Source organism: Ursus arctos, unplaced genomic scaffold (assembly GCF_023065955.2).
Source record: "Ursus arctos isolate Adak ecotype North America unplaced genomic scaffold, UrsArc2.0 scaffold_25, whole genome shotgun sequence".
Taxonomy (NCBI): Eukaryota; Metazoa; Chordata; class Mammalia; order Carnivora; family Ursidae; genus Ursus; species Ursus arctos.
The window spans coordinates 20,951,646-20,979,119 of NW_026622930.1; the positions used below are offsets into that span (position 1 = coordinate 20,951,646).

At 39.8% G+C, this 27,474-nt stretch overlaps 2 protein-coding genes across 12 annotated transcripts in view; one reads left to right on the forward strand and one right to left on the reverse strand.

Annotated features, from left to right (window-relative positions):
• The window catches only part of TSHR (thyroid stimulating hormone receptor), a 158,123-nt gene extending 153,081 nt beyond the window's left edge, over positions 1 to 5,042 (reverse strand). For 2 of the 5 annotated variants that reach the window (XM_057318324.1, XM_044391341.3), the window contains exons 1-2: positions 4,871 to 5,029; positions 4,144 to 4,458 (exon numbers count right to left, since the gene is read on the reverse strand). In XM_057318324.1, coding sequence (XP_057174307.1) covers positions 4,144 to 4,313 — 170 coding nt within the window. In that variant the 5' untranslated portion in view covers positions 4,314 to 4,458; positions 4,871 to 5,029. Of the gene's footprint in view, positions 1 to 4,143; positions 4,459 to 4,700 lie in introns of all 5 variants that reach the window. The other 3 variants (XM_057318323.1, XM_026519400.4, XM_044391340.3) reach the window with 2 other exon arrangements.
• Positions 1 to 27,474, forward strand: part of CEP128 (centrosomal protein 128) — a 500,403-nt gene that overhangs the window by 104,477 nt on the left and 368,452 nt on the right. For 2 of the 7 annotated variants that reach the window (XM_057318321.1, XM_057318320.1), the window contains exons 3-5: positions 16,997 to 17,058; positions 17,852 to 17,952; positions 19,507 to 19,667. The gene's annotated coding sequence lies outside the window, so the exon portion shown is untranslated. Of the gene's footprint in view, positions 1 to 16,996; positions 17,059 to 17,851; positions 17,953 to 18,419; positions 18,667 to 19,506; positions 19,668 to 27,474 lie in introns of those variants that run through there. The other 5 variants (XM_057318322.1, XM_057318319.1, XM_048219819.2 and 2 more) reach the window with 5 other exon arrangements.

Here is a 27,474-nt window from a genome sequence, read left to right on the forward strand (position 1 = left end):
TCTTTTTTTTTTTTGCACAAAAATTGCCCCCAGCTACATAAGAATTCACCTTGACCTGTATTGTGTTACAAAGAAAGTAGTAACATATTTTGTTGCCCATCAGTATCTTCGTGCTAAGTGAATAAATCCAACTCTTTCACTGTTCAGGTGAGAATTCTTCAAAGCTCTTCAAATGAGCAGTCCATCCCCTGGAGCACCACTTCCTCACCTCCACCTCTCCACCTACAACTCCTTATGCCCAAATCCTACTGGTTCAGGCTGTAGCTCAAAACCTCCCCTGAACCCAAGTTTAAGTCAGTCCCCACCCCCACCTCCACCAAATATACTCTCAGCATATTTACACAATTCTATGTTTATGTGATTATTTGATTAATATTCCGCTTCTACACTAGATTGTAAGATCCCTGAGGACAGGGACATGTTGATGTTCTCCACCAAATCTAGAGCGTTAGCAGTGTCTGGAACATAGCCAGTGCTTCATAAACATTTGCAGAGTGAAGGAAGTCATGAGCAATGTTGAGGGCATATAGCCCCTCTTTGGTGAAAAATTCCCTATTGTGTGTGTGTGTGTGTACTGTTAGAAGGACCCAGTTCTTCACCTCCCACAACAGATACCGAAAGTCAGGGGAAAGGGGCCTCCCTCCTCCTACCCCCTCCCCGCCCCAACAGGTAGGACACAGCAGGAAACCTATGGCAGACAATCAGATGCTCCCATCTAGGATATCACTTTCTGGCTAGTGATTCAAAGTGGCAGGAACAGTTGAGAAATTACTGATGGCAGCGTACAGACAACATAGCAGCAACAGCACGAGGTGCCCAGCACCACAGATGTCCAGTGGCTGTGGTTGTGGTGTTGTCTGTGGAGTTGTTCCAACCAGATGGTTGGCTATGGCTCCAACTCCTTGCCTGCCTTGGGCCTGGCCTATTTTGAAAGCCTGGATCTACAATGATTCTGTAAATTACATGTTATTGTTTCAGAACATTTATTCCCTTCTTAAGCTAGACAGAGTGGGTTTTCTGTTACTTTCCATCAAAAATCTTGAGTCACACACACAGCGGATAATGAGAATAAAGCATGGAGTCTACAAGCATGAAGTGATGCCACCTTTGTAAGACAGAAAATATTGGGCTGTATTTGGCAGGTATGTGGGTGCTAAAGCAGAGGGCTTCTCTTGGGGTTGGAAGTCAAATGTTATTCAGGTTATGACTACTGATTGTAACTAAAACAGTTGTGAAATATGGGATAAATCCACATTTCCCTAAGCATGGAAAACAGGTATGACAGGAGATTATTTTAGGTGGAATGCCCACATGGCATTAAACAATATTGAATCACACAGTGAAAAAGTGATTCCCTTTTCCATGGTTTTTCAATTCTTCTGATACCACCAAGGACAGCAAGTTGAATTGGTATCTCTTTAATATTTCTCTAACATCTATCACTCTTCCCTTTTAACAAAAGAAAGTCAGCCTCAGGCTTAGAGCATTCACAGGCAATAGTCTTGAGCTAGAATATAATTACATTTGTGTGTTCAACGTATTTAGCTTTCTGGATTACCTCCTTTTTACAGCAAGTCATGCTAATTTCCCATTTATTGTCATGATATAAGCTTTCTAAATAAATTTCTTTCTGTTAAAGAAGTGAGTCACTTAAAGATAATGAGTGAATAAGAGCACAGGTGGAACACAGGGCAAAAATCCTGAAGATAGTGAGTGAGTGTCTTCAGTTTAGAAAAACTGAGCTGATCCGTCAGTTAGAGCCACAGTTGCAAAATGCAAAAATGGGAAGCAAAATCCAGAACTTGAAAACAACAATAGCCACAACAGCTCCTTCAGAAACATTTCTGAAGGAACACAAGTGTGTGATGGACAAACCATCACTCCACTGGAGTTGGAGGGAGTTGGAGGGAGTGGAGGGAGTGGATGTCACCATCATTAGCCTGAAAGCAGGTAGGTCAAGAGACAAGACAAGGCAAGGTAGCCCTTTCCTGAGGAAGAATCCACCTAAATCCAGAATGACTGTCAAACCCCCATCTTCCTCCTCATGCAGAGAAGGGATGGTCCTCTTGTGCACACAGGTAGCAAATGGCAAATCTCTGAATGAGGGTAATGGGTCCAACTTGCTATCCTCGGTTTTGAGGTAATATGACCTATAATTATATGTCAACATTTAAATTTTTAGTTTTATTCTGCTGGCTTAATTTAATTTCCCTTAAATCAGTAATTCTCAATGAGGAGGAAAAAAAATTTTTTTTCAAACTACCTGTATATCAAAGATTCTAGAATGTTCCACTAGGGAGTAGGAATAGCAGTTCTCCCTTACTTCCTACCTAGTCAGAACCATTGTTACAATAAGAGTGAATCATGCCCCCTGGGGGGCAGGGGGGAAGCGGAGAAGATTTAGAACCACTGTTTCAGGGAGAGCCACAGTGTAACTCTCTCCCATCCATCTGCCAGACCACGTGGCAAGTCTATGAGTAAACGCAGAAAGGGGCAATCTGTTTACCTTTCAGCACCATAATACATGGATAGAAGATAAGGTTAGGAAAAAATGCTCTCAGCACCATAATAATTTGTAAAACAACTAGGCACTGGTTATACAGCATGGAGTTTCAGAAAAGTGGTTACCACCCAGAACAGGTTTTTAATGACAAAGGTCTGGTTTGTTTCAGCAGGAAATGCCCTCTATAACCTAGATACAGTCTTTCTTTTCCTCCCTCTGTCCCTCCCATCTTCTCTTTTCCTCTTCCCTCCTTCTTTCTGTTCTTTTTTCTTTCCTCCCCCTAGCCTCCTACTCTTCTGAGTTCTTACATTTTTCTCTCCTTTCTTCTTTCTTTCTCATGACCCTACTGGGGAAAAGCTGGGTGAGACCTGCTTTCATCTGAGAGCAGGGGTTTCAGAGTACAGCTCTGTGCTATTTCAAATCTTGGCACCACAACTTATAAACTGCATGATGTTAAACAAATTGCCTCACTTTTTGTGCCTCAGTTTCTCCATTTACAAAATGAGAATGGTAAAATTATCTACTCAGTTGGATTTTGTGAGGAGTCAATGGGTGAATTTGTATAAAGTGCTGAGGATAGGAATAAGCACAATATAATCGTGAGCTTTACATTCTCTGGTAAGCGTTCCTTTGTCAAAAGAGTTCTACTGCCCTCCGAAGATTTGAAACTCACTTTGCTACTGTTGCAGATGGCTGTGGCCATTGTCTAAATTGGCATGGCATTTCACCCATGCTTTTCATCAATTTCCTTCTGTATCTCGGAATAATTTCATTCCTCAGAACACCATCCCCCTGCCCCCCCCGATGGTTTTCAATGTCTCCCCACTAGTTCTTACGGTTTGTGATTCAGTGGATCCCTCACGTGCATCAAAGACATCAGAACACACCTGATTGAACCCTCTCTTTTACCCAGAATCTTGGGTCTTCCCAAATAAATGATTTCACCTCATTTCACAGTTAGTGAGAGAGGGATGAAGAGAATGCAGGTTTCCTGACTCCTGGTCCGTTGCTCTTCCTCCAACATCATCCTTCCTCCTCAATTTTGATAGAACTATAAACAGGATGACTCTAAGTTCCCATCCATGGTCAAAGCCATTTCCCTTCCATGACTTGAAATTCTGCCCCCTTTAAAGCAGTCTCTGAAGAAGTGATGTCTCTAGCCTTTTTTCCTCCCCATCACATAATGGACAATCTGAGACTAGCATATCCATTTGTTCATTTGTTCATTCAACAAGCTTTTGCTTGACCACTAAATTAATTCCAGGTCCTCTGCTGGGTACAAGGAATTCAGGGTTGAAAGACAGGGCCCCCGTGTTAGAGGTCAATTCTTGAGTTGCTATTAATGTTAATATCTCAAGTGAAAGTCAGAGTCAGCCAGGCCCAGGAAAATTGGGGAATAGCAGCTCTTCAGAAAGGATAACTCTCACAAAACGAAAGTTTTGTTACCTTTTCCTGTGTTACGAGTAACTGGGGTGTCAGCTATCCCAGATTTGGGCCTTTGAGTTTTTACTCGTTGCAGACACACATACACACACATCCGCCCTTTTGGCCTATTCTCAAGCTCTTTTTGTACACTTCTGTCCACTTTTGCAGCTGTCCTTGGCCTCTTGATCCTACCCTCTCCTCTCCCAGGTACTCACAGAGTCTGCGTGCTGGGCGGGAGGCTGGGGATGCGGTGGATATCCTTGCAGGTGACTCTGAAGTCATCCTCCTGGTGGCACTCGCAGGGGGGAGACGGACACCCTTTCCCCCCCAGGGTCCTGGGCAGGGCGAGAAGCAGTGCCAGAAGCAGCAGGGGCGTTGGCTTCATTTTCCAAGGGTCCCAAGGCTATTTCTTCATCCTCCACAATCTTCTCGGCCCTCTGCGCCCCGGGGTTCTCGCAGGCTGAAGGACGGAGGGAGCGTGGGAGGAGAGAGGCCTCACTGGGGTAGTGACTTCAGCACCCAAGAGGAGGCTGGAGAGGGGAAAAGAAGTGGCTCTTAAGTGTTCTGTTTCCCTAGGCAACTCTCCACCCAAACAAACCTAATTGCTTCACTCTCCGTGCCCCGAGCCACGCAGCCCGCTCCGTCGGTTCCTGACACTCAACACCAGTCCGGGCTGTCCCTTCTGCTTTCCAACCTGCCCCGCTCGCTCCTCCCAGGAGTTCTCTCCAAAGCCTAGTTTAGACGCCGCCTTGCTCTAAACCCAGGGGTCCACCTTTTTCCGTGGGGAGCCTCCCAAAGGCACCGCCTGCCGGGACCACCTGCACGCACTTCAGCCAGAGAAAGTCCCCGCGGCTGGACCGTCCCAAGGCGGACGGGGCTCCTGCAGAACCTCAGCTTCTCCCGACCTAAGAAGCCTCTGAGGGGAGTCGGAGGCGGGCGCACCTCGCTCGCCAGCCGGCGTGCGGCCGCAGCCGGGCGCGACACCGCGAGCAGACCCTCGCCGCCCGCCGAGTTCAGCGCAAACCCGGACCGCTGGGCGCGAGCCGCCACAAGCACAGCAATGGGCGCGCGAAGTCGCCTGGAGGCGCGTGGCTTCCAGGGCAGCCGAGGACTCGGCGAGGCGGGTCAGGAACTGCGCTCTGGCGCCCTCTGCTGTGGAGAATGGGAACTGCAGGAACACTTTTGTGTCCTCATCGGAACTCTGAATCCAGCTTTGCCATGGGATTTGAAGCTGACCAGTCAATTCTGGTCTGCCCAGGAATTTTATTGAGCCGTACTCTGCCCCTCTCGCCCCCACTTCCCCCGGAGATGGGAAGAAAAAGAATACGGACGTGGCACGCTACCGTCTACTTATGAGTCTTTGCGCAGTAGCCAAAAGGTTATTTAAAATATAAATCAGATTGTCCCAATTTCCCTCTTTGAAGCCTTAGTTGCTTACTAAATTCTCCTTGGACTAAAGAGAATATCAGCTCCTCATATGCTGTGTGATTCCATTTATATGTTCTTCTGGGACAGGGACAGGCGATGGAAATCCGAATAATGACTAGACCAGAAAAAAGACGGGAAAGAACTCACAGGGGTTATGGGAATGCTCTATATCTTAATTAGACTAGAGGTTAAGTGGATGTATACGTTTATTAAAATTTATTGCACTGTACACTTAAAATATTTCAAAGTTTACAAGCTTTTATTAATAATCACCCCAAAATAGAAACAACCCAAAATTTCATTGACTAAGTAATGAATGAACAGTGATACATCCATACAACGGAATACTCTTCTGAAAAAAAAAGGGAGGATTACAAAATTAAAAAAAAAAAAAGAAAGAAAATTATATATAAATTCTTTAGCCTAACCGGTAAGGCTGCTGTAGGGGCTGGTAAACCCTTTCTGTAAAGAACAATATAGTAAATATTTTAGGGCTTTGTGGGCCACATACGATCTTTGTCACATTTTCTCCTCCTCCTTCTCTTTTTTTTACACAACCCTCTACAAATATAAAAGCCATTCTTAGCTTGTAAGCTGTACCAAAACAGCCCTGGGGCAGGATTTGACCTGAAAGCCAAAGTTTGCTGATCCCTGCCTCTCAAGGTCCAGCCCCTACCATCACTTTGCTGGACCTGGAACAAGACAAGTTTATTATCACCTCTGGGATTTGTTGTGGCTGGAACTCTACGCTGCGAACGATCTGTACCCTGATCTTCACGTTATTCAAATCTTGCTTTAAATATCACTGCCTCAGGAAGATTTCCTCTGAAGATGCTATCTAGTGACTATGCCCATCGCATTACCTCATTTCACTGTCACCAAACCACTTACCAGTGGTGACTGTTATTGATTAGTTTACTCATTTATTGCCTCTCTTTCTGCCCTCCCACCCCCAAAAAAATAGAAGCTCTAGGTGTGCTAATCAGGAAAGAAAGAAAAAAAACACAAAGTACCAGTCTCAGGTATGAGAAAGTTGACAATAGAACATAGTATACAGCTATGAAGAGGATGACAAGAGAATATTATGGACACATTTATGTCAATAATTTAAAATTTATTAATGTTCTCAAAGAAGCAGCATTTAGTTTCATAGATTCTGTGTTGTTTTTCTATGTTCTATTTCATTGATATATGCTCTGATCTTTATTGCTTTTTTTTTTTTTTGCATCCATTGGGTTGAATTTGTCCTTCATAGTTTCTTTTCTTTTTTTTCCCTTCCTTTTCTTTCTTTCTTTCTTTCTTTCTTTCTTTCTTTCTTTCTTTCTTTCTTTCTTTCTTTCTTTCTTTCTTTCTTTCTTTCGGTAGGCTCTATGCCCAACATGCAGCCCAATGCAGGGCCTGAATTCACTACCCTGAGATCAAGACCTGAGATGAGATCAAGAGTCAAACGCTTAATGGACTGAGACACCTAGGGGCCCCTGTCCTTCTTAGTTTTTTAAGTTGAAGGCTGGAGGCATTGATTCGAGACCTTTTCTCTTTGATAATAGTATAAATATATTGTGCTATGTATTTCCCTATAAGTACTACTTTAGAGACATCTCATAAGTTTTGAGATCTTGTAAATTTATTTTCCTTCAGCTTAAAATACTTCCTAATTTTTAAAAATGTCTTCTTTGATTCATGGGTTATTTAGAAGTGTGTGAATTTCCAAATATATGGGGGTTTTCCTGATATTGTTCTGTTACTGATTTCTAAAAATATTCCATTTAGAGAAAGAATATAGTTTTTATGACTTGAAAACATTTAAATTTAGTGACTCATAATGTGGTCTGTTTTGATAAATGATCAGTGTACATTTAGAAAAATATGTGCATTCTGCTCTCGTCAAGGCCTGTATTCTGTAACTGTCAATAGGTCAAATTGTTGATAATGTTCAAGTCTTATATATTTTTTATGATTTATCTACTTATTATGTCAATTATGAGATGTGGGTACTGAAATTTTTTGCTACTTTGGGGATTTATCTTTTTTTCTCTTGCATTTCTGTCAGTTTTTGCTTTGTGTATTTTGACATTCTGATGTTAGGTACGTAAATGTTTAAGAACTCTGTTATTTTCTTGGTGGATTGATGTCTTTATCATTATTAAATGGACTTCTTTATTTTTTGTGATACCCTTTGTTCTTTAATCTGCTTATTGATAGAGCCAATACAACTTTCTTTTGATTAGTGTTGCCATGCTATTGTTTTTCTATACTTATTTTTCAACCTCTTTATGTCTTTATATTTGAAGTGCGTTTCTTATACATACCATAGAGTTAGGTTTGCTTTCGACCTGACAATCTCTACCTTTTGTTTTGCTTGTGTAGATTATTTATATATGAAGTCATTAGTGATAATAAGTTTAAGTCCATAATCTTGCTACTAGTTTTCTGTTTGTCTCACCTGTTTTTTGATCTTTTTCTCCTTTTTTTTTTAAACTCCTTTTGCATTATCCAGGAACTTTCATCATTCCATTTTATCTTCTTTGTTGTCTCACCTATAACTCTTTGTCTGGTTACTATAGCAGTTGTTTTAGGGTTTAGAGTATGCATCTTTAAGTTAGTATAGTGTACCTTCAGTTGACAATACACCACTTTATGTATGATCTAAGAACTTGACTTCATTTTTTCCCGCCTAGAGCCTTTTGCTTCTGTTGCCATGCATTTTACCAACACATAAGTTATAAACCCCATAATACATTGTTATTTGTTGAGATAACAATTATCTTTTTTAAAAGATTTTATTTATTTGAGAGAGAAAGAGAGAGAGAGCATGTACACCCGAGGGAGGAGGAGAGGCGGGGCAGAGGGAGAAGCAGATTCCCTCCTGAGCAGGGAGCCCAACAAAGGGGCTCAATCCCAGGATTATGACCTGAGCCAAAGGCAGACATGCTTAGCTGCTTAACCAACTGAGCCACCCAGGTGCCCCCGCCCCATAGTCAATTGTCTTTTAAAGGAATTTAAATCATAAGAAAAGACTTTCATTAATATTTTTTGTAGTACAGATCTTCTGGCGATGAATGATTTCAGCTTTTGTGTGTTTGAAAAAGTATTAATCTTGCCTTCATTTTTTTAAGTATATCATTGCTGCACATAGAATTGAAGATTGACAGTATTTTTCTCTTTCAGTATTTTAAAAATACTGCTCCATTGTTTTGTTGATTGCATTGTTTCCAAGAATGCATATTCTGTTATAATTTTCTGTGTTCTTTTGTAACCCACTTTTTTTCCCTCCCTCAGCCTGCTTTTAAGACTTTCGTTATCACTGGTTGATTACCATGTACCTTGATGTATTTTTCTTCACATTTCTTGTGCAGTATTTTGAGATTTTTGAATTTGTATATTTATGGTTTTCATCTGATTTGGAAATTTTTTAGCCATTATTTCTCTCTATATTTTTTCTATCCCCTTATCTCTCTCCACTTTTTTAAGGATTCTTTTTTTTTTTAAAGATTTTATTTATTTATTCGACAGAGATAGAGACAGCCAGCGAGAGAGGGAACACAAGCAGGGGGAGTGGGAGAGGAAGAAGCAGGCTCCTAGCGGAGGAGACTGATGTGGGGCTCGATCCCATAACGCCGGGATCATGTCCTGAGCCGAAGGCAGACACTTAACCGCCACCCAGGCGCCCCCACTTTTTTAAGGATTCTGATTATTATACTTATTTTAGGCTGATTAAAGTTGTCTCACAAAGAGCTCATTGATATTTTTTTCATTAAAATTTTCTTTTTCTCTCTTTTTCATTTTGGATAGTTTCTTTTGCTGTGTCTTCAAATTCTTTTTATTCTCCTCTGAAATAGTTGATCTACCAATAATCCTATCAGTATAAATTTCATCTCAAGTGAAGTTTTCATATCTAGAATTTCAAATTAAGCCTTTTTCATATTTTCCCTGTCTCTATGTAACTTCTTGAACATATAAAACGTAATAACTATCTTGATGCCAGTATTTGTTTAGTGCTGTAACAAAGTATCACAAACCTGATGGCTTACAACAACAGAAAAATAAGTCCCTCCTAGTCTTGGAGGATAGAAGTCCAAAATCAAGGTGTTGTCAGGTACATGATCTATGGAAGGTTCTAGGTGAGGACGCTTCCTTACTGCTTCTCGCTTCTGATGGTTGGCAACATTCCTTGATGTCCCTTGGCTTCCGTCACTCCAGTCTCCCCTCTGTCATCATAAGATGTTCTCTCTGTGTGTCTCTATGACCAAAGTTCCCTCTTCATATAAGGACACCAGTCATTGGATTAGGGTGAGCCCCAATCCAGTATCATAACCTTCAATTTAACTTGAATATCTACAAAGACCCTATTTCTAAATAAGGTCACATTCACAAGTACTGGGTATTAAAACTTCAAGATATATTTCTGAGGGACGCAACTCAATCCCGAAAAATGTCCTTGTTTAGTAATTCTAACATTTTTGTTAGCTCTGGGTCAGTTTAGATTGGTTTATTTTTCTCTTTAAAAAAGGTTGCATTTTCCTTCTTCTTGGCATGCCTGATAATCTTTGTTTGGATAGTAGATATTGTAAATTTTACCTCTTTTGGTGCTGGAGTCTTTGCCTTCATATAAATATTCTTGATATTTGTTGCCAGGTATGGTTAAATTACTTGGAAACAGTTTGAAATTTTTGGAACTTGCTTTCAAGGTTTTGTTAGGTGGGACCAGAGTAACATTTGATCTTTCGCTAGATATTCCCCATTCCTGAGCCAAGACTTTTCTGAGTAGTCTACCTAATGGTCCATGAATAATGAAGCGTTTCAGTCCAGCTGTTGGGAATAGTCACTATTCCTGGTCCTGTGTAACAGACACTTTCCCCTCCAATCTTATTAGATGCTTTCTCTAGCTTCGGTTTCTTCACCTGCATGTGAAGATGTGTGCTCTGTAATATACTCCACAGAGACCCTTCTTGGTTCTCTGGAGTTTTCTCTCTATGTAGCTCTCTTCTCTCCAGTTTTTGTCCAGCAGACTCCAGTTACATTGGGCTTTTCAGATTCTCAGCTCTGTTTCCTCAAGTTAGAGCATGCACTGGGCTCTGCCTGGCTTCCTTCTCCTGGTACCACATCCTGGAAATTCAAGGCAGTAACTTCTGGCAATCCTAAAGCTAATCTTAATTGTTTCCTGTCTCTCAGGGATCATTGCCCTTTTTTGTTTGATGTTTACCATCTTAAAAAGCATTGCTTTGTTTTTTTACCTGCTTTTTTTGTTTGTTTGTTTGATTCTGGTGGGAGGGTAAATCTGGTCTCTGCCAGGAACAGAACTGGTATGCTGAGATCTGTAACATTTTAATCAGGGTTTTGACTGCATGAAATTGGCTTGGCGGCAATTATAATGCAGGTAAAATCTCCTATGTCTACTGGTTTCAATTCAGTAAATTGGAACAAGGCTTCAGGATAACCATGTTCTAACAGCCTGCTCAACAAATTGCTATGATAATCAATAAAACAATTTTCTTTCCTTAGCATAACTTTTAAACTAGGGCAAATGAACACATGGGATGAGAAGATGAACCACTTTAAGTAAAGAGAGAAGTGTTAGCATTCAGATCCATTAAAAACACACAAAAATCCTTTTTAAAATTTTTTTTTATTTTTTAATGATTTTTTATTATATTATGTTAGTCACCATACAGTACGTCCCCGGTTTCTGATGTAAAGTTCGATGATTCATTAGTTGCGTATAACACCCAGTGCACCATGCAATACGTGCCCTCCTTACTACCCATCACCGGTCTGTCCCATTCCCCCACTCCCCTCCCCTCTGAGGCCCTCAGTTTGTTTCTCATAGTCCATAGTCTCTCATGTTTCATTCCCCCTTCTGATCACCCCCCCTTTCTTTATCCCTTTCTTCCCCTACCGATCATCCTAGTTATGTTCCATAGATGAGAGAAATCATATGATAATTGTCTTTCTCTGCTTGACTTATTTCACTTAGCATTATCTCCTCCAGTGCCGTCCATGTTGCAGCAAATGTTGAGAATTCGTTCTTTCTGATAGCTGAGTAATATTCCATTGTATATATGGACCACAAAAAAACCTTTTAAATATAACAGATGAATGAGAATGACTATAGGACATTACATATTTTTTTCTGGTAGAAGAACCATTAACATGGTCCAAATTTCAGAAAAGAGTGTTTAGTGTGAATTCCTCTTTTTTCCCAAAGTTGTCTATTAAAGTAGAGCAAGGCTGTATTACTTAGCTTTGATGAAAATGTTTTATAATTTTGGGTTCGTACATTAGTAGTTGTTCATTTTGACCTGAATGCATACAAAATGCTGTGATTTTTTATACATGATACTCCTGACAGTGACAAATGCTTACAATTAGTAAATGTGTGACTTAAAAGAACTTTATGGGATCAACAGCACTTCTACACAATGAATGGTTGATGATAATTCTTTCAGAAGTGGGCATTGCCATCTTTGGAATATCTTCTCTTATTTTGACTCTTCTCAGACTTGCAGTTATCTTGAAAACTTGATTGCAGAAAAGGTCAAGAACCATTTATGATCACTTTGTGCTGGCATAAAGAGAGTGGCTTTCATCATTGTCTTTGTTCAGAGAGAATTTTGAGTAGTTTCATTCAGTCCTAACCATTCAGGATGTTGGAGATTTCTCCTTTACCTCACCCTAGCATCCCATTTTTGTGTTTCATCTTCCTTCTTATGATTTATAATTGTCCTGTGATATTACATGGGAGCTTGCCCATCTGTGGTGGCTAGATGGAACCAAGCAAAGTCGAATACTACTGATGGTCATTACTGTGCTGGACAATCATTAGACAAAACGCAGGCTGCTTTTGAAGGGACATTCTCTCTTAATGCCAATGGGCAGGATGGCTAGGTTCAGGCTATGAATAGTACTAGCTTGAGTCTTGAGTGGAGGCTGGGCATTCTATGGACATGAGCTTTCCTTCAACACTTTCACATCTGTCCCCCAAACTCCCATTCGAGAACTCTCTTTTCTGGGTCTTATCACAGTTCCCCATCAGGAATCACTTTTATTTTGGGGGACTGCTCTTGTTCATGATATTTTCTTCCAAATCTTTAGCTTATAAACATTGGCCCAACTCCTTTCTGAGAGCAAGATTGGCTTCATGGGTTTGTGATGTGCAGTTTTTTAAAAAAATTGTGTATAGTTGACACAAAATGTTACATTAGTTTCAGGTGTACAATATAGTGACTCAAGAAGTTTATATGGTATGCTATGTTCACAAGTGTAGCTACTGTTTGTCACCATATAACGCTATTATAGTGTCATTGACTATATTCTTTATGCTGTGCCTTTTATTCTCATGACTTATTCATCCCTAACTGGAAGTCTATATCTCCTGCTCCCTTTTATCCATTTTGCTCATCCTCCCTCTTCCTCACTTCTGGCAATCATCAGTGAAATCATATGATATTTTTCTTCCTCAATCTGACTTAGTTCACTCAGCATAATACCCTCTAGGTCCCTCCAAGTTGTCATAAATGACATGATCATATTATATATACCACATCTTCCTTATCCATTCATCTATTGATGGACACCTATGTTCTTCTATATCTTGGCTATTGTAAATAATGCTGCAATAAACATAGGAGTACACATGTCTTTTTGAATTAGTATTTTCATTTTCTTTGTGTAACATATCCAGTAGTAGAATTATTGGATCACATGGAATTTCTATTTTTAATTTTTGAAAGAACCTCCATACTGTTTTCTTGGTGGCTCTACCAATTTACATTCCCACCAACAGTGCAAGACGGTTCCTTTTTTCCCACATCATCACCAACACTTGCTATTTCTTGTCTTTTTTTATTTTAGCCATTCTGACAGATATAAGGTGATATCTCATTGTGGTTTTGATTTGCATTTCCCTGATGATTAGTGATGTTTAACATTTTCTCATGTGTCTGTTGGCCATCTGTATATCTTCTTTGGAAAAGTATCTATTCAGCTCTTCTGCTCATTTTTAAATCAGATTGTTTGGAGGTTTTGTGGTGTTGATTTGTATGTTTTTTTAAAATATATTTTATGTGTTAACCCCTTTTCAGATATGTCATTTGCAAATATCCTTTCCCATTCAGTAGGTTGGTTTGTTTTGTTGATGGTTTCCTTCACTGTGAAAGAGCTTTTTATTTTTGATGTAGTCCCAATAGTTTATTTTTGCCTTTGTTTCCTTTGTCCTACCACACATACCTAGAAGAATGTTGCAATGGCCAATGCCAGAGAAATGCTTGTGTTCTCTTTCAGGATGTGTATGGTTTCAGGTCTCACATTTAGGTCTTTAATCTATTTTGAGTTTGTTTTTGGTGTGGTGGTAGAAAGTGGTCCAGTTTCATTCTTTGGCATGTAGCTGTCCAGTTTTCCCAGGACCACTATTGAAAAGACTGTCTTTTCCCCATTGTATGTTCTTGCCTCCTTTGGCATGGATTAATTGACCATAATCGTGGGTTTCTTTCTGGACTCTCGATTCTGTTCCACTGGTGATCTGTGCAATTTCACAGGGCCCTGTTCTTGGTTTAAGGCTCTGCGTACACCATTTTGACAATCTGAATCAGTTTTGAACAGGGCCTGACATTTTCATTTTGCATGGGGCCCCACAAGTTATGTGGTCAGTCTTATCTGAGAATATAGATGCTTAATGCTCACAAGCCAGGATGAGAAAACTTTTTCTTCTTTTTCTCCTCCTCTTCTTCTCCCTTTCTGCTTCCTGTGGTCACATACCTTCTCTGAGGCTATAAGCGCAGAACAGCTTAGCTGGCTGAAATAGAGGTGGGAGAAGGACCAAGTGGGAAAAGAGAATACTTGAGGAAATTTTTGGTTAGTATCCCAATTATATTTTTCTGTCACATGGAAATAATCAATTTGTTGCTGTTGTTTCACAGTAGTATGAGTTTTCAAGGTACTGGCAAAACACGACCTCTGCTCCTTTTACTTGAAATAACATTGCCTATGTCTACTATCCAACAGCCTCTAATAAGGTAGATGTCTGTTCTTGTCTCTGCTTATCCATTCTAGATGAGTTAGGGTATGATGCTCATGTCAATGCTTTCAGACTAGCCCTATCCCACGACCTCCTATTGATTAGCCCATTTACATGTTTAATATTCAGTATGGGTCAAGATTGTTTCTGATGAAACTGCTCAAAAATATTAATGTAATGTTAGGACCTCGGATCTCATAGGCTGGACAATTAGGCTTCACCAATGTAATCTTAGTCAAGGGTCTCTGGATTTCAATCAACAGAACTTAAGCTTCAAAGGGAAATCTTCAGAAGGCAACAAGGTATAGTCTTTGATCTAAGTACCTAGAACAAAACAATAAATAAAGTCTCAATGTTCATGGAGCTAACATTCTGGGATATCATATTATATATCAACCAACATATATTGAAGGCTTACTATGGGCTAGGCACTGGGTGAAATACTTCATATACATTCATTTCCTCTACCTTCAAAACAACTTAACATTTTAGGTACTATTTTTATCAACTTCATTTGGCAGGGGAAGAAATGAAGTCACAGAGTGATTAGGTACGTGCTTGAGGTGAAACAGCTGAGAGGTATTACAGCCAAGATTTGAACCCAGGTGCTCTGGATCAAGAATCTGTGCATTTAACCACCCCTGGCTGCCTCTAATGTATCCCAGAACACAAGAGATTAAAACCAGGAACTTGGAAATTGTCAGCAGCCAAGGTTCTGTCCTCTTAGGCTTATTTCCTCTGGGGCTGCACAGTTTACTTTTGCTGATTTACTCATTTCTTTCTTTCTCTGAAGATTAGGTTTTTCCATTTCTCCTTGAAGGTTGAGGAAGATGGCCCCCTCACCATGACAGCCTCAGCTTGTACCCGTATATCAAGACTCTTCAGGCAACAGATTAAATGCTGGAGTCCCAACTTTAAACCCCCAAATTGTTTCAGCCTTTGGCCAATCAGCCACGGTCAGAGAAGAGGCTTTGTATAATATAAACAAGGCTTTGGGGCCCAACACTGTGGGTGGAATCATTTCAAGCTAAGGGGTGATATGGGTGAGGTATGTCAAAAATATCTGCCACATCTACCATTATCAGGGTATCGTGTTGTGGGAAGATCATTGATGACACTAGTTGTAAATGGGTACAATTTTGAGGAAATCATGTGTTATAGGCTGACTTGCATCCGCCTTCCTCCCGGGCCTCATATGTTGAAGCCCTAAGCATCAATATTACCGTATTTCAAGATAGGGCCTTTAAGCAGGTAATTAAGGTTTAATGAGGTTTTTAGGATGGGCCCTAATCCAAAATAACTGGTGTCTTCATAAGAAGAGGGAGAGACATCAAGCACCTGCCTGCATGGGGAAAAGGCCATGTGGGGACAAAAAGAGAAGACAACTACCTGCAAGCTAAGGGAAGAATCCTCAGGAGGACCTAAACCTGCTAATACCTTGCTCCTGGACTTGCAGCTTCCAGGACTGTGAGAATTAAATCTCTGTTTTTTGAAGCCACCCGTTGTGTGGTATTTTATTGTAATAGCACTAGCAGTGTAATCTCTCTATGTTTCTATTTACCAGTAATGTAATCTTTCTATGTTTCTATTTACATTGTTTGCAAAAGAAGGGTTCTGCAGGTGATGATCTTTAGGGTTTTTCCAACTCTAAAATCAGGTATTTTATTATAACAGCACTAGCAATGTAATCTCTCTGTTTCTATTTACTAGCAATGTAATCTCTCTATGTTTCTATCTACACTGTTTGCAAAAGAAGGGTTCTGCAGGTCATAATCTTTGTGGGTTTTTCCAAATCTAAAATCAGGTGATTCAACTTGAGTGTGGTTTTGGGGTTGGATAATGTGGGTCTGTCACACTGATTAAAAGCAATAAATGTTTTGGGGAGTTATAAGACACATTTTGTGTAAAATATTTTTTGTTGGCTTATTTTGTCTGTTTTGTTAAGGAGGAGAAAGAGTCTATGATCTGACTTCACTAGATATTTCCTGGATGTCATATCTGTGAATTGAGAACATAGCACATGATAAAAAGCCGCTTTAATTTAATAGTGATTGTAAAATGTCTTGGTCATAATGAATTCAAATCTGATTCTCCCCCCATTATTCCCAGTTGTGTCCTCTGATTTTGCTTTATTTTGTTAAATATCACTTTGAAAATGGGGTCTCCAGAATTTAATCTATTCTCTAAATAGGTTGGACCAGTGAAGAGAGGTTGTGGACAATTTTTATTAATGCAGACCAAGATGACATTAGCTTTTTTGGTAGATCCTGCATTTGATCAGATATCACTTCCTTAAAAATTTCTCTTTCATGTCTCTCCATGGAAACCTACACAGTACTTTATCACCCAGATTTGTAGAAATTTATTTAATAGTATATTTCTTCACTTGACTCTGAGTAACATGAAGGCAGAAACTGTTGTTCATCTCTTCATGTTTACTGCATCTTTAGTGTCTAATACAAGTGTCTAGATGCTAGAAAGATACAGCAAACATTTGCTGAATTAAATGAATGAATACGATTGTTTTGAAAAATTAAAATGTTAACAGATAAACGGATTTATTATGTTTCTGCATGCAAATGGGACAACTTTATGGCTGTTCCTAATTATCTTAATCTCTGTATCAGGTGGAGTATATTCTTGAATATGACTATGAGCAAGCAGCTTGAAGACAGATGAAAATACATAGGTAATTTTTAGAAGAATTATTATTTTTTTTAAAGATTTTTTTATTTATTTATGTGACAGAGAGACAGCCAGCGAGAGAGGGAACACAGCAGGGGAGTGGGAGAGGAAGAAGCAGGCTCTCAGTGGAGGAGCCCGATGTGGGGCTCGATCCCAGATCGCTGGGATCAGGCCCTGAGCCGAAGGCAGATGCTTAACGACTGCGCTACCCAGGCGCCCCTAGAAGAATTATTTTATGTTTAAACTGGTTATGAAATAAACTTTACCCCTCAATGTTGGCCAGAGAAAATAATTGAATTATTCGAATATATCAAATTTGTATGCTAATTATTTATGATTTTGTGCGTGTATGGGGGGGTGGAGAGAGAGAGAGAGAGAGAGAGGTGAAGGGAGAGTGGGAAGTGAGGAAAGACTGAGAAGAGAGATACTGATTTTAAAAGATTTGGCTCCTGCCTTTGAAAGGCTGAGTCTGATGGAAGGGACCAAATGGGAAATGGATAATTACAGCGCAAAATTATTAGAACAAGGAAACTGTGCATTTAAAGTGATCTAGCTCTTCTTGAGGTAGCCAGGAAAGCTTTTATAGATAAAGTAAATTTTGATTTTAGCCTTGAAGAGGAAGCAATCAATGGTGTTTTTGGCAGAGCACAAGGAAATGAAGCTCTACATGACTAATTGATTTTCACTTCTTCTTAGTTTTTCCAAAGTTGAATTCTTTGCTGAGTTCTTTATAGCTTTTTTTTTTTTTCGACTGAAACCAACTGCTCTCCGTGGAATGCGTCTCTCTCATCTTCTAGAATGACTGAGGAGATGACACCCTAGACTGAATGTAGCAGCAATCCTGCAGTGACAGCCCTATAGACTTTTGGTTTGCTGTTAATGAGCTATGTGATCTTGGGTAAGTCACTCCTTCCGGGCCTAAAGGGTTTGACTAGATAATTTCTGTTCCCTTCCAGTTCTAAGAATTTGTGAGCCTTCAGAAAAAGACACTGGGCTCTGGTATTAAGGGGATTTGTACATTTCACTTCTGGAAATTACTCTTCCCTATTCTGAAAGGAATGAAAGAAACGGAGTCTGTTATTATTGTAACTACTTTGAATTTTTCTTATTTTTTTTAAAAAAGTAAATATTTTAGACTTTTCTGAATAAATTACAGTCGGGGGCAAGGCAGCTAATTCACCATCAGGTGTTTCCTTCCTATATAAGCTACTGGCCCTTTAAGAAAAAAAAAGAACAGGGCAAGAGGGCGCGGCCTAGGGACTCAGGTGCCAGCTAATCCGGCTTCTTCCGGTAAAGTCGCTCTAAAGCCTGTCATATGGCATCCTGGGATTTGAAGTTTCTCTTCGGGCTTCTCTCTCGACGACTCCTCACTTTTGAGGACAAGATGGACTACAACTCCCAGAGGGCCAAGCGGCAGGAGCGGGGTCTTGTTCTCTTGCTGTGGCTAGGCGGCTAGTTCAAGTTGCCATAGCTGCGAGTCTGGGGAGAGCACAGTCGGTTGCGCCGCAGCGTCAGGTCAGTTGCACCTTCTGGGTCGCTGGCGGCCGTGGGAGCCGGGAGGGGCCTCGGCGATGATCCGGCTTTAAGGACCTGGGGTCCTCTTCTATCTCAGGTACCTGCCCCCAACCGCCTCCTCGCCCTTTCTTTACTATCTCCCTATCCTATCCTATAAGTTTTAGGTCCCGCTTCCCCTAGTCCCAGAGGTGGGGACGCCAAAGCTGCGTGGAAATCTGGGGTATGGCCGAGATGGGTGGAGTGTGTGCCAAGGTGGGGGGGAGGCAGCGTGCCTGTTGTCCCGACGCCCCTCCCTCAGCTGAGTGTTCACAGTCAGGTTATCCAGGGAATTTGAACTACGCAGTTCTTTTTTGGGGGGCAGCTAGTCTTGTTGCTAGCAGCTGCGAAGCCTGAGCTGTCAAGGATATTGGACTCATTCTGGTGTTAACTTGCCTGGGATATAACTTGACGTTTTGTACCTGTTCAATGGTAACTAAAGTCTGCTGCTCTCGGGAACGCTGTATCAGCGTCGGAAGAGTTGGGCAGCTTATAAAATATTTCCTTTAGGAGCACTAACAGATAGTTCATTACTGGCTAGAAATACAGTTGGGCCATTAAATTCAGAAGTAACATGTTAACTTCGTTATCTGCCTTAGCGAGTTTACCCCACAGATAGACATGCTCAGGGACAGTATAGTTAGCCGGACTTGGGCTACAGTTCACACTAGCCAGCCCAAGGGGTGACCAGGCATGAGTGGATCAGTGAAGAGTATGCTGGCTGGGTACTTAGATGTGAAGAATTCCTGTGAGTTCACTGGGGCTTTTGCACGATCCAAGAAACACTTTCTTTGTTGTCTGTTATGCTGTAAATTGTGCATGGTGAGGGTTTTTATCTTTTATTATATAAAAAAATTAAGATTGTAGTTGTATTTTACCCCCTTGTTTCATTTATCTATAGGTGGTTTGGGGAAAGTGTAGAGGCGACCAAAGATCATCTACTTGACTAGGCCTTTTGCCCTGAACCTCATGAAGAAATGATAGGAGGCAGACATATGTGCCTAAGAAGAGCACTGAGGAGAACACAGAGGAGAACAACACGGAGTTTTGGGGGTGTGCTTTGTAAGTATGTTTTCTCCCTAAGTTTCTGAGTTAACAGATTTTCACATATGGTGGGTAAGAATATTTCAACAGGTAGACTTCTGGGGGGCAAGAAACTCTTTTCTAACATGCGGTATAAAGATAAAATAGGATGGTTGTGAAAGGGATGTTACAAAAATTCAGATGGACAAAACAGATTTGATGTTACAAAAATTCAGGGCAACAAACTAGATACCTTAACAAAAGCAACAATGAAGTAACTGTTTCTGTTAGACAAGTATTTGAGAACCTATTTTGTCCCAAGCAATGTAATAGGCACCCTTTACATGTTATCTATATAATACTTTTATTCTTATTTTCATTTTACAATAGAGGCAGTTGAGGTTCAGATAGATTTTTTTTTTTTTTTTTTTTTTTTTTTTTTACTTGCTTGCTATCTGGTGCCAAAACAGTGGTCTTTGTCACCAGATATTTTGACAAATCCCAGCCCTGCCCATTGCAAAGAGGCCCCATTGCTGTTTATGATTGTTCTCTAATCAGATTTGATTTACAGTTAACATTTTTAGATTAGACATACCACATAAGCAGTGTTTACTGTTATTTATCTCTATATGTTCAAATGGTTCTGTTAACCTTTTTTTTTTTTTTTTTTTTAAGATTTAATTATTATTTGGGAGGGGGTGGGACTGGGGGAGAGGGACAGAGAGAATCTCAAGGAGATGCTCTATTAAGCATGGAGCCTGACTCCTTGGGGCTTGATCCCACAAACCTGAGATCATGACCTAAGCTGAAACCAAGAGTGGGATGTTCAATCAACTGAGCCACCCAGGAGTCCTGATATTTCAATGTTGAAATTTGATAAAGGGCCCTTAAACATGGAGGGGAGACGCATTGGGACCTTGCAATAACACCATGTACAAGATCTATGTTGTACAAAATTCTTAGAATTAAAGAATTTTAGAGTTAGAGGAGCCTGATAGGGTAATCTAGCCCAAAAATTCTCAACTGCAGTCTTGATACATCTGGGAGTAATATGAAAATAATCTAGAGTTTGTTGTTATCCGTATAATATTGTCACTGGGTTGATTCTATTATGAAATGTTTTCAGTCTGTTCATGCTATTCTATAATGTGTTTTTCTTTCTTGTTAATGTATTACATGTTAGCACATAAATTTCCACCTTGTCTGTTTTAACTGCTACCAGTGTCTCAATGACTAGATCCATTTAATGTATTGTTTGTTTTTTCTTTTCTTTCTTTCTTTTTTTTTTCCTAATTCTGCAGTGAAATTATATACACACCTACACACAAAATGTATACATCCATCTTCTTTTGTTTTTCTGGAATAATATTTATAGACATAGAATCTCTGAGTCAAAACATGCATATTATTTTTATTTGTCTTGCCAGTTGTTTTCCAGAAAAGTTATTCTATATTATTTATTTATTTTTTTAGAGAGTTTACATATTCAGTAATGAAGTGGTTATCCTACACATTAGTCCTTGGCCATCAAGTGAATCCTAAATAGAAATTAAAAGTGCCAAAAAAAAAAAAAGATTTATTTGAGAGAGAGTGCGTGCACACATACACACACACACACACACACACACACACACACACACACAGGAGGGGCAGGGAGGGGCAGAGGGAGAGGGAGAAGCAGACTCCCTACTGAGTGGGGAGCCCATGCAGGGCTGGATCCTAGTACCCTGAGATCATGACCTGAGCTCAAGGCAGACGCTTAACCAACTGAGCCACCCAGGCACCCTGAAAAATTATTCTAGTTAATACTCTTATAGCAAGGTGTACCCATGCCAAAGTTTTTTTTCATCTGTACAAAACAGAGAAACAAGAATATGATTTTATCATTTTAATTTGCAATTATTAGTGAAATTATGTTATATGTTAGGGATGTATGTATTCTGTGAATAGCCTGTTCACATATCATTTTGTATCCTTTATTACTGCACTGTTGTTTTTTTTTCCTATCCCTTCATTCTCACATATTGTAAATATATTTCTCAGTTTGTCCTTTAGATTGTTAACCTTGTTTCTGGTGTCTTGTTATTAATGGTTACCAATGATCCTAAAAGACTGATCAGGCCTTTCTCAGATATGCACACCTCCCTGAAATTCTTGTAACTCTTAATGTAGATCCGTACAATGCTGGTGCTTGGAGTGTTTGGGAGATGGGAGTATTTGTGGTTACATGAATCGAGTTAGCTGGATTTAGAACATTTAGAGTCTACCCTATGCATTAGCGATGTAAGTATTCATGTAAGTGTTCATGAATGAATGAATGAATGAGTGCTCATGGATGAATGAACTCAGGGCTGAATGGAGGAGCAAATTAAAGTAAGCCTGAACTAGACTTTTCTGAATGAAGAGAGATGTCATTGAAGAAGTGACCTATGATTAGTATTTATTTATTTATTTATTTGGTTGTCAAATGATCCATTATTGAAATATTTTTCTTTTTTTTTTAAGATTTTATTTTTTTGTCAGAGAGAGAGAGAGAGAGAGAGGGAGAGAGAGAGAGATTGTGCACACAAGCAGGGAGAGTGGCAGACAAAGGGAGAAGCAGGCTCCACCCTGAGCAAGGAGCCCAATGCGGAACTCAGTCCCAGGATCCTGGGATCATGACCTGAGCCGAAGGCAGACACTTAACCAACTGAGCCACCCAGGTGTCCCTAAAATGTTTTTCTTTGTAGTTCTTAACTACTGGGCATTCCACTGCACCGCCTGTTGTTGTCATCTATGATGTCATGCGGGTGCCAGCCATCAACATTGCAGCTCACAGATTGGACAATCCCCAGGATCTCTTTAATGGCTCCAGAGAGTTCTCTGGCTAAAGATCTGTGACACATCTGTTGGGCAATGTTGACAATCTCATCAAAAGTGATATTTCCACTGTGCTTAATGTTTTTCTTTCTTTCTTTTTTTTTTAAAGATTTTATTTATTTATGTGACAGAGAGACAGCCAGGGAGAGAGGGAACACAGCAGGGGAGTGGGAGAGGAAGAAGCAGGCTCTCAGCGGCGGAGCCTGATGTGGGACTTGATCCTGGAACGCCGGGATCATGCCCTGAGCCAAAGGCAGACGCTTAAGGACTGTGCTACCCAGGCGCCCCGCTTAATGTTTTTCTGCTTCTTTCTGTCTCTTGGTGATTCCTTGGGGGCTTTGATAATCAGGGCAGAGGCAGAAGGTACTACTTCATTCAGACCCAGGGGGCTGATCTTTGGGGCCAGGGCAGACATGGCACCAACTTCCCCACCAGTGTGAAATAAGACTTTGATCTCGTTGGGGTCAAAGTTAGGTGGCATGGTGGAATTGGCTGATGTTGGATGAACTTGGATTCGGGATAGCTGAAGGCGGTTGCACCTTGGCCTCCTCAGAGCCAAACACCAAAAGCCCTATGATAGTATTTTAAAGGAAGAGGAGATAGGCAAATTTTATAGGTCTTAGAAAGAAAGAAAAAGCTTGATGGTGGAAGAGTGAGGCCTTTAAAATGGCAAAGTGGGTTTACCTGTGAGCAGCAATTGGTACATTGAAGCAGTACTGAGAATGGACCCATATGATAAAGAGCTTAGGTAATTTGGAGTTTAGAGTTCCATAGTACAGGTAAATAATATTTGAGGAATGCAGGTATCTGCAGATGACAATGATAAATTAAAGTGATTTGTGGTACGTTGAGGAAACCCTCTAGGTTTGATTCAGTTATAAGTTTTAACAAGTGTTCTAGTCAATTTGAAATGTCTATTCTTGTTTACTCTAAATAGACATTATCAAGTATTCATATTTATGCTGTTTTTCAGTTCAATCCCTATTGTTTGAAGGTTTAAGATAATTAATCTAGGCCATTTACTGCTAGAATTATTTCATGCAGCAGTTATTTAATTAGTACACGCTATTTGCAAAGTCCTGTACTTTGAAATTTGTCTCTGGATTAATCAAACAGGATAATAAAGAAAATTGTAAATTCATTTAAAAATGTTCCAACTACAGGCCCAGCACAATGCAAGGTATTGAAACACAACCATAAACAAAATTGATGGAATCTCTGATGAAATTTAGAGTCTACTGAGGGAACAGACAAGTAAACAGCCAGTTAGCAGTCCGTCGGCTGTGATGAGGTAGTATCCACTATGGCAGGTAGGCCCAGAGTTGGGCTGGGGCAGTGAAGGAAAGCTTTTTAAGGGTAGTTTCCTGTAAACTGAGATTTGAAGGAAAAAGAGTTAGCTAAGGGAAAAGGAGTGAAAGACTGTTCTAGGCTATGAATCCAGCAGGGAAATGAGTATGCCATATTCGAGGAATTAAAAAAAAATTCCCTGGCACAAATAATTACATTTTAAGGACATGTTTAATAAATGTCTTGCTATGATTATAGAACTATAAGAATGCAGAGGGAGGAATGATCACTTCTGGCTGGAGATGGAAAGCTTCACTGAGATTGTTATTATTTGTGCTATGCCTGGAAAGATGAGTAGAATTTCAATAAGTGGCAGTAGTACACAGCAGAAGGTGTTCTAGACAGAACTAATGATATTAGGAAAGGGGGAAGTTAGGGAGGATAGCCGATCTATGGTTTTTTTGTTGGAGAAGGGGGTGACTAGCTGAGGGTCTTGAATTCCTGATTCAAGAACTTAGACTCAATCTTACATGGGCAGTGGAGTGTCTGTGAAAGTTTGAAATGGCTAGGAAAAGACTCACAGTTAGAGAAACCATTTTGGTGGCTAGGACTGAGTTGAGAAAAGTCCTGAATGATGAGTGGTGCCAGTGGCGATGAGAAGGGATAAATAGGAATGTGGGTTTTGGAGAAAGGTTTAAGACTCAGCCTTGCCACTTGGTGGCTGTATAACCTTGGACACTTAAACTTAGCTTCTTTAAGCCTTTTATGTATATATTTTGATGACAGTAGTATTTACTTTGTAGGGTTATTGTCATACAGTAATCTGTTGTGTGAAAGCCTTAGTTATTCAGCATTAATATTATTTTAACTTTTGTTTTTAAAAAAGGTTTTTGAAATTGAGGTTTTTAACTGGGGTCTACTTCTATGTACTCCCAGTAATTCAGTTTTTAAATGTAATTGGTTTTAAATGATATTATAGTGCATTTCATTTCTAACCCTATAGGTTTTAAAATTTCTGTTCATACATTTAAAAACATTCCCAGAAACAGTTCATGGTACAAATCAAACTTAAGAACTCCAATGACCTTTTTAAAATAAATTTTGTAAATGTTTTTTTCTTTAATACTTTGGAAAGAAAATATAAATCATCTATTTATCCACTTCTAAAAATAAGAATAAATGCCAAACTGTTAAATGAACATATCAATAAGTACAGTAAAAATATATTCCAGTTTTTTTATTATAAAAGAGTTAAAGGAAAGATCGAAAGATGCAAAGTAAAAGAAGAATGGGGCCAGAAAGAAATATGGGTATTGAGAGTGGCAGAAAAAGAGAAATAGAAAATACATATACACCAGGAAGAGAATATCTTTTTTTAAAGTTTAAAGTATTAGGATATGGTTCCTGAAAAAATAGGTACACTTTTCTGCCAGAAATGGGTTGTAAATATTCTTAACAAGAGAAAGGATTATTTAAAAGATGTCTTAAAATAGTTGTACTAAGTTGGATTTATAGCACATTTAAGTTTTCAATACTTTATTATCTTATATTCATCGTATAAACTTTAAACAAGTACATATGGAACATTCTGGCCTTAAATGCATTTCTTGGAGGGGGAGGATGGATCATAAGAAATATAGTAGGAGAGGACAAAGAAAACGCTTCAGTGATTGGGCAGTGTATTTGGAATTTACATTCTTTTATGGATAGAATGCAGTGGAAAAAGCACTAGCTTAGAGGCAGAAAGATGTGGGTTCCACTTCTGTTTTTGCAACTTTTTAGCAGAGTCATCACAGACAAATATTTTACTCAAAGCTTTGTTCTTCTTCAGCAAAAGTAAAGAGTTGTAATTGTACCAACTTTACTGGATTGAAATGGAGATCAAAAGAGAAAAGGCTAATGAAAATGCTGTGTCAGCCATAAAGCAATATGCAAATTTAAGGTATAAATAGCAATAAAATATTTTCTTTTTTTCAAAAAAAAATTTTTTTTAAAAGATTTTATTTATTTATTGGACAGAGAGAGACACAGCGAGAGAGGGAACACTAGCAGGGGGAGTGGGAGAGGGAGAAGCAGGCTTTCCTGCTGTGCAGGGAGCCTGAAGTGGGCCTCAGTCCTGGGATCGTGACCTGAGCCGAAGGCAGATGCTTAACGACTGAGCCACCCAGGTGCCCCAAAATATTTTCTTAAAATTTTTAGTGTTGTTTTGTTCACTAGGAAAGTCAAGAGGAGTTTCTTTTTATACTTTTTTATTTTATTTTTTAAAAAGATTTTATTTATTTGTCAGCGCAAGCAGGGGGAGCAGCAGGCAGAGGGAGAAGCAGGCTCCCCACTGAGCAAGGAACCCCATGTGGGGCTCTATCCCAGGACCCCTGGATCATGATCCAAGCCGAAGGCAGACGCTTAACCAACTGAGCCACGTAGGCATCTCTCTTTTTGTACCTTAAAAATAAGGAGGAAAGAGAACAGTGTACTTCATAATATACTTAAGAAATTGCTTGTTTCTTTAAAAAAACTTAAAGTTATAGAGAGAACAAATATCCCCAACTGCTATTTATGATCAGAATTTTTTTTTTCTCAAAAATTTCTATCCTTTCACTTGTTTTATCAACTGCTTATGCTTATTTTGTGCATCCTAATTTGAATCTGTCCTTTCTTTCTTCCACCATTAGAAGGCAGCCTAAAACCAACCTGTTTTCTCACAGAGAGTAGGCTTGAGAGGAAACTTCAGGAAATTAACCATCTTCTGAACCAAACCAAATGATTTATTAGGAAACCATATTTTTCAGTTAGCTTTTGCTGCCTAACAGATCAAACCTTGGAGGCATACAACAATACATGTTTATTGTTTGTGTGATGGGTTAGCTAAGCTGTCTGGTTATCATCCCTAGACTCACTAACTTGTCTATGTTCAGCCGACTGATCTACTGATCTAAGCTGGCAGCCACTGGGCAACCATGGATCCCATACTTTCCAACAGCATAGCCTGGCCACATCCTCACGGTGATGGGATTGTTGCAGGAGAGCAAGTTCCAGTGCGTAATTTCATTTTAAACCCCTGCTTGTGCCAGCTGAGCCCAGTTGCTTGGACCTGGGCTGATAACGCCATGGGCAGGTAACTCCATCTATGGTAGGAAGGCAGTGTATACAGGGAGGGTTGAAGAATGAAAGCCAAATTATGCACTGTAGTACACTTTTGTTCTGAAAGTACTTTCTGATCTATACAATAGGGAAACATTCTAAGTGGGAAAACATTCTAAGTAGTTTTAGTCCTTCTGCTCAGTAGTAGTATATCCTTCTGGTTTTATAATCCGTAGGGATGGCTAATATCAAAGTTGTATTATCCATTTTTCCTTCTTGTCTGTACAGGAAAGCATTATCTTTTGGGCATTTAACCTTGATTCATTCTTCATGATTGAACTGCTCATTTTTAACTGAGGAAGGAGACTGGTAAACTTCCTTTGTCTTGGTTCTTTATCTAAAATAAAGTTGCAATAGGAAGATCGGTAGGAGAAGGAAGGGGGGAAGAATGAAGGGGGGGTAAACAGAAGGGAGAATGAACCATGAGAGACGGTGGACTCTGGGAAACAAACTGAGGGTTTCAGAGGGGAGGGGGGGGTGGGGGATTGGCATAGGCCGTTGATGGGTATTAAGGAGGGCACATATTGCATGGTGCACTGGGTGTTATATGCAAATAATG